General features: G+C 35.3%; 1 protein-coding gene across 1 annotated transcript in view; it reads left to right on the top strand.

The window, feature by feature from the left end:
• Positions 1–13,045, top strand: part of LOC104625711 (diphthine--ammonia ligase-like) — a gene marked incomplete at both ends in the record, with an annotated part of 100,438 nt that overhangs the window by 10,370 nt on the left and 77,023 nt on the right. The window contains 2 exons of the mRNA XM_010293410.1: positions 4,938–4,999; positions 12,246–12,340. Of these exons, the coding sequence (XP_010291712.1) occupies positions 4,938–4,999; positions 12,246–12,340 (157 nt within the window). The remainder of the gene's footprint in view (positions 1–4,937; positions 5,000–12,245; positions 12,341–13,045) is intronic.

Raw genomic sequence — 13,045 nt, 5'->3', positions numbered from 1 at the left:
GAAAAGAGAAGTGCGGGGGGGGGGGGGGGAGGAAGAAAAAAGAAGTAGGCACATAATCTTAAGTTGCATGCATTTTACTCTTTTATACAATAAATTAGGACTATATTCACCTCAAATCTTTTAGAGGTGGAGTAATATCCCATATTTATTGCACTTTACTTCATTTTTATACAAAAATTAAGCAGGTTTTACAACTTTTTTGATGTTTTGTAAGAGGAAATTCAAGGAATCCGTCCAGCTCACCGCTGTTATACAGTCTGTCATATGTGATAGTTATGAGGAAGTTAAGAATCAACTGTGAACCTGTCAAGTTACAATACCAGACAAAAAGTTCACTTCCCAACTCTTCGTAGACATGAAAGCTAAATATGACACCAGGAATAATTTGCCTCAAGGCAATTTAAGGCATGGATTTACAGTGCATTAATATCTATGTGGCAGGTGCACTCCTACGTCGTGAATGGTATCTGACGTTCCTGCCCTCCTGCAGACTAAACCTGTTTTACCAACTAATACTTTTATGTATGGACTTTTCCTGTGCTATTAGAAACATACTCTTCGATTCTGTATCATTTAAAGAATAGTGCTTGATACTGCTTCATGAAAATCAGTGATTTTGTGTTGTTTACTTAGAAAGGAAAAAAAAAGACACATCCGAAGTAGAGAGTTTTACCTTCAAAAATAGTCCTGTTTTCTCTGGGTGTTTGCATCCATACTTATACTCTTTTCCTTTTTTTCTTTACATATTTCTGTACCTTAAAGGTCCCATCACCTCCTTGTTAACCCTGTTTTCTTCCTGAAAAAGAAATTGAAAAGAGAAAAAGAGACTAGTTTTGGTTCCAGAAAACTTAAGTCTTTCATTGCCTCTTTTCTTATTTAAAATTCTAAATAATTCTGCTTTTGATGAGCAGCTGATTAGGATATTTCCGGAAACTTTATTGTGCATTATCATCAGAAGTTATGTCTCGGTCCCTGACATTCATAATGATGGCAGTTGCTAATCTTCTCAACAAAAGTACTTCTCAAGAAGTCATGAAAAAGAAGGGAACTTTAAGTTGCTGTAACATTAAAAGAAATTCATTTTTTTTCTCCAAAAGTCTTTGCTAATTCAATGTATATGAAATTTCAAGAAGATTCATAATAGATAGTGATTTTGGATATTTGTTTTTAACCTTATTTATGGAATAAGTCAGAGACGATTAAGATGTACTTTTTGGATGGTAAGGTTGGTTAGTCAGGAAAAGACAGAGGTTTTTTCCTGTATTGTCGACACATAGTGGTTAGCTCACATTTTATTGATGTCTGTGTATGGTAGTGATTCTTTCACAATGTGTTCATGTATTGTGGGTTCGAGTTTGGTTCAGTGTAGCTTTCAGAAGAACTTTATGTACCACCATTTCTTAAAACCAATAATTATAATTTATTTTTATTTTTTCATCATTTTACTGAGAGGTAAAAAAAGAATTTTTTATATTAGAAGACTTTCTTAAAAGTCAAGACTATTTTAAAATTCTGAACATGTATAAAACATATTCTTGTTAGTAAGATGAGGCCTTAGAATGTGGATTTTATTAACTTAATGTAGTGCCATGAAAATGGAACTCGATTTTCTAGCGGTCTTGATAAATGCAAGTAATATTGGGTAGTTACCCCTCAGGTGAGGGCTTTATGCTACACTAATACGTGTATACAAAGTGAACAATTTAAAATACAGTTCTCTTGCATAACTTAACACTAGTGAAATGCTTTTTGGTAATGTTCTTTGGTACCTTCTTTTCACTACAGAACAAAGCCCTGAATTTCTGCCCCTGTCTTTTGACATTGCTGGACAGCCCTTGTCTTGCTGCTGAGCATAAGGGGGTTCTGCAGCGGTTGTTGATATCTGCAGGAAGGAGTTCTGCTCTTGCCAGTCGATTTATCAGGAATTACAGATGGAGTAGAAATTACTTTCAAGTGATTATACCATTTGTGCTATCACATACTTATTTTAAGTAAAACTAGGCCACAAAACTGGAGATGAGAGCACAATTTGTTTTGCTGAGCACTGTTAAAAACAGCATTATCAAATCTTCCGACATACTTCTGTCACCATGTACCGGGCTATCTCAAGAGAAATAAAGCCCCACTTGCTCTCGTGACAGCACATAATAAATTGACTGATGTAGTTCAGTTGGGGAGTTAAAAGTGCATTGAAAATAATGGGGCATAACATTCTAGGGTTAACATTTATTCATAGATGATGCAATTAAATAAAACAGGCATTAACTTCAAGGTCAGTCAGTAAAGTAATAAAAAAGAATATTTTAATTGAATTGTAATTGCTTCCCATTGATACATGCAAGTTAAGTAGAATAGATGTCAGTGCTGCAAATTATAGTTTCCTTCCTAATTAATTTCTTAATTCTACATACAGTCATCCAGGCCCTGGACCTTGTTGTTGGTTTATCCACCCATCAAGATTTCTTCACATCTAGTTTCATGGAGCAAAGAATCTGGAGGATGTGATTAAATGGAATGTGTTAAGAATTTACAATACATTGTGTCTCTTTTTAGTCTAAGTCATTTTCAGAATCTGAATAAATCTGTTCCTTTGTTTAAAGAAAAACATACCAAATAGAAGTATAGATTTATATTAACTGTTTTGTAAGTATGGTTATAGATACTTTGTTATACTGATAGTAGCAGTAGATACACAGCTTCATCTATACACGCATACCATTAGAGATTTGAGATGTGGATTACTGGTTCTGCAAATTACAGGTTACATTGGTTCTTGATGCCTTTAGCGGACAGCCTATATTCACTCACAGTACAAACCTGTTGGAAACTAAAGGAAGTACAGTTTTTCAAAAGAAAGAAAAGCTATCCAAAAATAGAATTCTACTGAGAAACAGGGTACATTGCACTTTCAGAGATTTTCATGTAGGTGTGGGATATTGCTGAAGAGTTTACCTATAGTGTATACATAGGCAATTTATTTGTATTTTGTATACTATTTGTGTCATAGTTTCTTTTAAATTATTGTTTTGTGGGACAGAACAGTAGGTATATCCTTCTTAATATCAAAGAGAAGTTGTGAAAGAAATAATATGTTAGTGTGTCTGGTTCTGACATTTTTTTGCCCTTCTCACGTTTGTAAAATATGCCTTGGTTTAAATTTAAAGGAAACCATCTGTTTTTATGAAGGAGGGGGTTGCTTTACTTAGAAAAGTAATTATGTTAATGAAGAATGTTAATGTAAATGTGTGAAATGAGTACTGTAATATGGTACTCATTATTATTTGTTTATTTTAAGAGAAAATGCTTGTTTTGCTTAATACCCATCCGATTAAAATCAAGGACATAATGCTAGGCTGGTGTAAGTTGGAAGACATCACAAGAATCAATGGAACTATTGAAATTAAATGAAGATATTTCAAAATTATTTCCACAAGCATAAATTATCATTATCTTAAATCTAGCAATACACATTTTTAGTCTTTTAATAAAGAGCAATAAACCAATACCAAGAAAGAATAGAGGGAGGAAAAAAACACAGTCCTCTTTCACCTAAATTATTAAGCAGTTTTTAAAGTGTTCCCCTAGATAGGGAATTTTTAATGTGCTTTAATTAAATATTTAAAATCTTTATTAATGTTTTGAGATCTGATTCACTGTAACTTGTTTTAGTTTCACAGGAATTTAAATATACCAAGACCATCGTTGTAAAAATTAAAAGGCATATCAGCTATTTGAACTCAGCAATGACTTTATATAATAGTATACCATACATTTATGTAACAGCTTTCATCATCAATGATTTAAAGTGCTTTGCAAGGTATATACTTCAGAAATTGCTTCTAAAAGGAGTCATTCTGGTGGCAGCTCTTTAATGATACCCATTATTGTATAAAGCAGTAGAGTAGGAAAAAATAGACAAGTATTACAATTAGTAAAAAAAACCCCAAACCACAACAATTAAGAGTAGGAAAAATTGTGATCACTGAAAATTTTCTCAGTGTTCCTTCACTCTCAGAAATCATAATTTTGTTTTTTCTTATTTACTTAATATGTTAAGACCTTTTGACCACTTAGTCTCAAATCCAACTAGGATATTTACTTGGTTGAAGAAGATGTCAGCTCTTGAAACAGTTGTTCCTGGATGTTTTTTATCCCAGTACTGATTTCTTCTAATTATTTGATTTATTCCCGAGAAGTGACCATTTAACAGCCAACAGCCATGAGTTGGCAAAACTCATGAAGTCAAAAAGCTGAAACAGGAACACAAGAGGGCCAAGTTAAAGGAATTATTAAATGTTAATAGGTCTTACTTTTACCAAGTAAATCAAAATTTACATTATACAGAACATTTTGTGATGTATCAAAAGGTACAACATTCAAGACCTTCTGTAAGTCTGAGTTTTCTTCATATCTCCATCCTTTTTAATTCTTACTTTTTTTCTGTGGGTCACACACAGAGAATGTGTTTTAGTAAAAAAGTTTTTATTATGGAAAACAGCCTGTGTCCCTTCCAATAATTTGCAGGAACTTAAAAAAAATTTTAATTTACTAGGTATCTACAGAGGTAACTTCAGACTCAATGATGTAATTTCTGTGTAGTATTTTTACTACTGTGGACCCACATGTTTACTTCACTGGTTAGTGAAATTTCTAAGAAAGGAAAACAACAGCTTTCCCATTGACACGTGATAAAAAGACAATTGGCCTTATTTTTCCACAAACAGGGAAACCGGTTGCCCAGAGGGGTTAAGAGGAAATTCTGACTTAAGTGTGTTTTCTTTAGGATAGAAATTATTTTAGATAACAGTGGGACTAGTTTCGAGGGCAGACATGCTAGATTTAAAAAAAAAAAAAAGGGCAAAAAAAAAAAAGCCTTTCTTGACGTCATAACAGTAAGTACTTTATAAAAAATAATTTTACACTTTTTTTCCCCCCAGGTTTAGATCCAGATAAGCATCTAGGAAAAACTCTGGATCAAATGGAGCCTTATCTTTTGGAGGTGAGTATTACTTAAAGGATACTTATACAGGTAAAGTGCAATTAAAAAGTAACATAGGCAGAAATACGATAAAATTAACTTAATAAAAAATTACTTAGTTACTTTCAGAGATTAGGTGCTAACCCAAGGCTTATGTTTGTACATAGAATATAAACTTCCGATATGCATTTTTCTGCTGCTACAGCAGCAAAAACACCTCACCTTTATGGTAGTAATTATTATCATTTCTGTTGTACACATAAACAATGCTAGGGTGTGGGAAGAAGAGGTGTTTTTTTCCGGCTCCAGAAAAAGGCGAGGAAAGTAGGGAAATAAATATCTTCCTAAATACTTGTTGTACGGCTAGAAAAGCAGTGGCAGAGATATGCACTAAATAAGTATTCATTAAGGATATATAAAATATTTGTTTATACTGTGTCATTAGCAGATGTCTTATAATGTGCTAATAAAGGTAGACTTAAATCAGTAAATAGTCACTAAAACTAGGGATATCAGTAAGATCCAAGGATAGTTAGAAAAGGGAATGGATTTATCCTTTTTGAAAAATACAGATTGGATTTCTACGAGAAAAGGAAGGAGAGAATGGGTTCACCACTTCAAGCATCAGTGAGCTTTTGGATTAGGTAATATAATCTAATTGAACAGTGAGCTAACTTTCAGCTGTATTAACATGGCTGTTTGATTCAACTAATAAGCCACTGAGAACCAGAGTCCGCATGTTTCAGTTCACCACTGGTGAATATGGCTAGACTGCCTCCGGGAGCTCGACTGCTACGCTGGCATTGCACTGTGTGAACGTGCCGGACTGGAGTCTTGGTTGCACTCCACGTTTGTGTCGTAGGCCTGCTCTGACGCTGGCATGCTGTATGTGCAAGAGGATAACATTACTGTGGAAAAGCAGTTTTACTGACATGTGAAGTCACGTTCTGTGTGTACTGTAGAAATGGCTACTGATTGATAATTCCCAGAAAGGTTGTTTGGAGATCTTTGGACTCACAAGTAAATAACGTGTAGTTTAAGAGTACAATAAAGGCGTAAGTGCTTCTCCCCCAGTTTGTTGCTGCAGACCACTGCAGCAATATTTCTGTTTGTCAAAGCTGTTTCTTTAGAATCTTAGTAAGTGACAGCTAAGGAAGGATAAAACTTTGTAAGCATGAAACAATGAACAATTTACTGCGGAATGGATTTAACAGAAGCATCAACTTTACTGTAATATCAATTCCATACTAGTCAGTCCCATTTGGATGAATTAATATTTATGTGGGACTAGTTAAATAAGCCAAAAGGAGGAAAGTACAGCCCCTGTGTTCGCAGAAAGTTTCTGTTATCAAAACTCAGGTTCCAGCTTTAGTGGAGATGCAGATGGGTAGCTTCTCACCTCAGTTGAATCAGTAGTCTTGCCTTTCTTTAAAACTGTAGCAGCAAGTATTGAAATTTCAGTTATGTTAATAGGGTATAATTAAAATAAGGTTTAAGAAGTATTCTTCATTTGATTTCACCATCATTCATTTTAAAAAGAAAATAATAAAGTAAGAAATCTGAAAATACCTGGTATTTTGGGAATTAAATGTATTCTTCCTGATGTTTGATGACTAAAGTGAAGTGATTCTTACTTGGTTTCACTGAAATTCTTACTGTCATGGTTTAATACTTCTTGAAACCTACATTTGCAGGTTTCATCTTTTATTGATACAGCAATAAACAGGGCAATGACTGCATAGCTTAAGGTGTAGAAGTAGTAGGGCATTCTGATCCTACTTGGAACTGGTTGTCGGGACATTGTAGGGGAGACTGCACAAGTGATTATTTGTGCATGTCGCTGTTTCTTGTGCATATGCATGCTATGAAAGTCAAAGTCAGTACAAATAAATTGTTTTTACTGGGTACTTAGTTGGCTTTAAGGCCTAATAAAACCAAATCATTAACTATAAACTGAAGAGAAACGCTTAGGTTTATGATGTGAAAAATACTCTTTTGCAAACCAATGAAGTCGTCTTAAGCATCAGAAGTTCAGGTAGAGAGACTGTGAGAGCAAAGAGTTCACAGTTCTCAGTAAGGAGGAGAGATAAAATTTAATATTCTGACCATACCAAAGCAGACACCATAATAAATTAATTTTTAACATTTGACATCCCCAAAACTACGACAGCTTTATACATTCTTGTGTCTTTGATTTGTGTTGTATTATTTAACCAGGCATTTCAAATTTTACAACAAGTTCCTTGGAATGTGGTGTTGTTTTTTACTAATTTATGCTTTTTCCTATTCTTGTGGGATTCTCTTTTGGGTTCTCTATTGACATCTAATGTTCCTTTACATGGTTGTTTATTCAGCTAGGCACAGGGTTTTTCATTACAGCATTTTCCCTATTGTGGTGTGCAAGTTTGTGAGAATTTTTGCAGTTCTGTTTCAAATGAATTAAATAGTGTTCTATGTGTTCTTCAGTTTTGTTGAAAACCAGTTTATATCTTCATAAGTTCAATGCCCAGAAAAATGGCAATGTTGAATGTAAGAGTCTTTGGTATTGAACCACAACATGTATGACATGTTGAGTCATATGGGATTGGTAGGGAATATCCTGTTTTACATTTTAGCATGTATTCACGACGTTCAACTTCTCTGATACTACAGATCAGGAATTAGGACTTTACTTACTTCTTTTTATCCTAAAAGTTTACCTTAAGGAACAAGCAATAAAATCAAAATCAACTTGTATTACTATAATGTTTCTATGATAATTTACCTTTTGGACATACAAGAAATAAACATGAAGTATTCATTTTCTTTTTAGAAAAAATCTCTTGTTAAGGCATTATAAAAGGCATGTCAATGTTAATTGGAAAAAAAAAACCCAAAACAACAAACAAACCAACCCACAACCCAGCCCTGATTTCATCTATTGAATTATTTAACTTTGGAAAAATACATTGTCGCCTAACTTTTCAGTCTTCTGATTTACTTTAGTTTATGTGTACAACAGAAATGATAATAATTACTAACATAAAGGTGAGGTGTTTTTGCTGCTGTAGCAGCAGAAAAATGGAGTATTCAGTGGGAAAAACTTTTATTTAATTTTGCAATGTTTTTTCTGACTTTACAGAAGTTTAAACTTATGAGTACAATGATGATCTCCAAACCATACTTCTATCAGGGATGAACTTTACTGGCACACGACATTGTCACTGTGGCAAGGAAAGTTCTTGAATTATTGCTTTTTTTCTAAATTATAGGTCTTTGATTAATTATTGATGAACAGTTGCTACACAATTGCTAAACTATTAAATTGCTCTCATGTCCCACTGTTTCCTATATACCAGGAGCCCTAGTTTTTTTACACTGAAGAATTCCTTGGCAACTTGCCAAATGTCAGTGGCTGCTCACACTCTCCTTAGAATTTATTACTAGAATGATAAATGCATATTATGGTTATATTTGTTTGTACTTCTGTCTCTGCTAATAGACAACAAGAAAATGTTTAGTCATTTGTATGGTTGCCTTAGAAGTTGAAGAGTACTTCTTGATGTAAAGAACTTTAATGTACTTGCAGAGAATTTACTAAGTGTTAGAATTTCTGTCTGGGAACAAAGTCTTCACTTGACATAGAAAGCACTTGAATTCATATCTTTTATCCTTGATTATTAAACTTAAATGAGTAAGTCAGCTTTAATCCTTGTGTTTCATTCCCGAGGTAGGAAAAGACTGTTTTTTGGGTAATGTTTAGGCTAATTGTTTATATACCAGGTATCTTGTGTATTTGAGTTAAGATTAATTTTGTGTAGTCTAGAAGATGTTTTCATCATATATTTCTTTGGGATTTTGAACAGGAAGTGCATTTTTAGTTAAGTGGAATTTGTAAATTTGCTGTTTTCTGGCTCACCTGAACTAGAAGGGAAATTTAGCAATCAAAACTTAGAGTCTAAGCTGTCATATTGTTACAAAAGTTACATCCAGCCTGCAAAACAAAATAATTGGTCTTCAGAAAATGTTAATATTCTAAATGACTAAAAGGCAAAGTTTTAATGTCACTGATGACATTTAAAAAATATTGCTGGCTTTGTTAAATCAACATTAAGAATCTGTTCTGTGAGCTGCTGAATATCCTCACTTCCTGTTGATGTTAGTGGGAACTGAAAATCCTTTAGCACCTTGTGTAATTGGTGTCAAGAATGATCTTCAAGCCAGTGACACTGAAAATAAGAATTTCTCTCAACAAAGAGGAAATAGTCTCACATCTTTTGAGTATTCAATGTTAATTGCCAATAATTATTTTTGGGCACTGATGTTTACAAGCAGAGTTACTAATTTTGAAAGTGACTTGTAAACAGTCACTCCTTGTATTCACTCTGGAAAGGTTATAATTAGATCTTTTCTGGTTTTCTGTCTTTCATTTTTTTAATAGTTTTGTTTGGGTTTTTTTTTTTTTTTTTCAGTGGAAGCTACAAGAAGAGGAAGAATAAAAGGTTTTGACTAACTGTGTTGTAGGTGTGGTGGGTTGAGCCTGGCTGGACACCAGGTGCCCACCAATGCCACTCTGTTGCTCCCCTCCTCAGGTGGACAGGGGAGAGAAAACATAAAGAAAGGCTCATGGGTCAAGATAAGGGCAAGGAGAGATCACTCACCCATTGCCATCACAGACAAAACAGACTTGACTTGGGGAAATTACTTTTAATTTATTGCTAATCAAATCAGAGTAGGGTAATAAGAAACAAAACAAAATATTAAAACACCTTCCTCCCACCCCTCCGTTCTTCCCGGGCTTAACTTTACTCCCACGTTCTCCACCTCTTCCCTCCCAGGGGCACAAGGGGACAGGGAATGAAGGTTGCGGTCAGTTCATCACACGTTGTTTCTGCTGCTCCTTCTCCCTCAGAGGGAGGGCTCCTCACACACTTCCCCTGCTCCAGTGTGGGGTCCCTCCCATGGGAGACAGTCCTCCACAAACTTCCAATGTGAGTCCTTCCCACAGGCTGCAGTTCTTCATGAACTGCTCCAGCCTGGGTCCCCCGTGGGCTCAAGTCCTGCCAGCAAACCTGCTCCAGCCTGGGCTCCTCTCTCCATGGGTCCACAGGTCCTGCCAGGAGCCTGTTCCAGCACAGGCTTCCCATGGGGTCACAGCCTTCTTAGGCATCCACCTGCTTTGGCATGGGGTCCTGTATGGCCTGCGGGTGAATATCTGCTCCACCATGGAGCTCTATGGGCTGCAGGGGGACAGCCTGTCTCACCATGGTCTTCACCATGGGCTGCAGGGGAATCTGCTCCAGCACCTGGAGCATATCTTCCCCCTGCTTCACTGACATTGGGGGCTGCAGAGCTGTTTCTCTCACATATTCTCGCTCCTTTCTTCAGCTGCAGTTGTTGTTGTGCAGCAACTTTTTCCCCCTTCTTAACTCTGTCACCCCAGAGGCGCCGCCACCGTCGCTGATGGGCTCGGCCTTGGCCAGTGGTGAGTCCATCTTGGAGCCAGCTGGCACTGGCTCTATCGGAGAGAAGGGAAGCTTCTAGCAGCTTCTCACAGAATCCACCCCTGTAGCCACCCTGCTACCAAACCTTGCCATGTAAACCCAATACATTAGGTTGTCCATTCTTGCATCAACATTAATTATTCTTGATTTATTTTCCCTGTAGAAACCTTGTTGCCATTGTTGACAGACAGAGTTCTCTTTTATTTCAGGAGTGTAATTTTTTAATGAGAACTTGGTTAAAATTTTTCTTCTGCTCCTTTTTCTTCAAAAGAAAATGTGAAAGTAAAAACTTAGAATACCTCTCATAACAAGACATTGAAAAATTGTTTAATATATGTTCCAAAAGATATTTAGATTTTACACCACCAGACAACTAAACAGTCACATAGAGCATTACCAACATGTTGTTTTCTCACAGCATTTTTACTTTTATCCAAAATAAAGGCTGAAGAGGATTCAGGCCTTTTGTTTAACTAACTGAATTTAAAATGATAATTTTAATTTATGAAAATATTTACTTTCCATGTATTTAATTTTCTTCTTTCACACCTAATTTTGAATTATTTTTTTTAAGCTAAGATGATGGCTTGAAGTTGTAAACACTCTTTGAAGTTTTAAACTAAAAAACTTTGAAAGATAACTGTAAAGTAACACAAACTATACATTTGTCTTCAGCGATAAATATACAGTATCATTTGAATATATCAAATATTTTGGTAACCATCTAAAAAGTTGAACTTACAATGTATAAATAACCCAGTCTCATGCTTGCCTAAAAATAGACAAACAACAGATTTGGAATTATTTCGTAGCCCCCAGACAGATCTTTTCTAATGATCTCCTACATGTTGTGGAGAACTGCATTGCTGCTTTGGCTGCAGAAGCATCATGGGTGGGCATCTCTTCATGTAGGGAAAAGCATAAGGGGGTTAAATAAATGTTCCCAATAGTAACATTGACGTTTGCAGTGAAATTGAAGATTGCAGTTTGGCTCGTCATGAACTAATTGAGGCAGAATGTTAATGCTTGCTTAATGTGAAAAAACCTGGACAGGGCTTGGCTTGAAGCACGTAGTGCTGGGACACTTAAAAGGTGATATAATCTGCTAATAAGGAGATGAATTTCTCCTGGAGAAAAAGGGAGGGTGTCCCCATGCTCAGGCATGGTACAGGTGCCTGATTACTACCTATCAGTACTGTACATTAATACAGAATTACAGTGAACTATTTAGCAGTTGTGTGCTACTTACTCCAGCAAAAGAACTTTGGTTCCTGCTCCACATCTGCTCATTTATAAAGCAGGGAATAATTAAGATAGACATGTCTCTTATTTTGAATGTATTGGTTTATGTAGTTGTGTGTTTTAGTGGGATATCCAGAGCTTCAGGAATATTCATAAATGTATATTAGATTTAGATGGTATATTCAGTACAATTTATAAAGGAAACAGCCTGTTGCTACCTCTTTAGATTTAGATTTAGCTTTTTGCTTTTGACTTCGAAAACTCTTGTTGGTTCTGTTTGTTAGAATTTTTTGAAAGAATGAATATTTACCAAGATATAGATTGCAGTTGTTGAATCTGTTGGCAAAAATTGTGTTCATTTTACACTTCTATGTGAAGTGCTACTTCTTGTGTTGATTTACAGTACAAGTTTCTCACAGAGGTGAACTGTCTGTGCTAAAGATAGACAAATAAGTGTCTGAAGTGCACACTGAAATTTTCAGCAAAATTTATTTAATAGACTAATATAATACTTACGTATTTTAATTTCCCTTTTGTGTTAGCTTTCTGAGAAATACGGAGTCCATGTTTGCGGAGAAGGTGGAGAATATGAAACATTCACTCTGGACTGCCCTCTATTTAAGAAGAAAATAGTTGTGTAAGGAACAGTTTCTTCCATTTCCTTATATTAAAGCAATGGGAACATATTCACATTTAGCTTGAGGCAACTTTTGTTGGCAGAGGTAAAACATGTCCTCTAAGTTCACAAACACTCACTTTGTTTAACACTGGCAAAGTCCTCTGAAAACCTAAATCAATACCTGACAAGACGAGGCCTTCATAGAGGGCTATAAACTTTTTAGACATTTGCACTTTCGTTTACTTGCTGATTATGGCCTGCAGTAAAACTGGTACCTACACACTGACACTTTTATCCTTTCATGAAGTGCGAATTGCCTGTAATATTTATCTTTCATTACAGCTACATTTGATAAACTGCCACATCAGTAGCCTGTGGGTTCCATTAACTCTGTGTGTGTGTGTTTTAAGCTTAGCAGCTTAAAATGGTAATGATAAACATTTTTCTTCAATTATTAGAGGATATTTTAAATACAAACTTTGCATGAATCCATCTCATTTACACTGTATATTTTAACCCTTTGACATAAATTACTAAAATGTCTGTAGTGGGATATGGAAAATATTTGTGACTTGATGCAAGTTTCTTATTAATCTTAATAGCTAAGCTTACTTGCTTCGAGTGAGATGTTGTGACTGCTGTTCCTTTTCTTAGCTAAGTAAACAGAGTAGTAATCATGTATTGGTGATACTCGGCCATCTTGGGGAAGGTCAAGATTATGGA

This window comes from Phaethon lepturus, unplaced genomic scaffold (assembly GCF_000687285.1).
Source record: "Phaethon lepturus isolate BGI_N335 unplaced genomic scaffold, ASM68728v1 scaffold5918, whole genome shotgun sequence".
Lineage (NCBI taxonomy): Eukaryota > Metazoa > Chordata > Aves > Phaethontiformes > Phaethontidae > Phaethon > Phaethon lepturus.
This window is presented reverse-complemented; position numbering and strand designations above follow the sequence as displayed.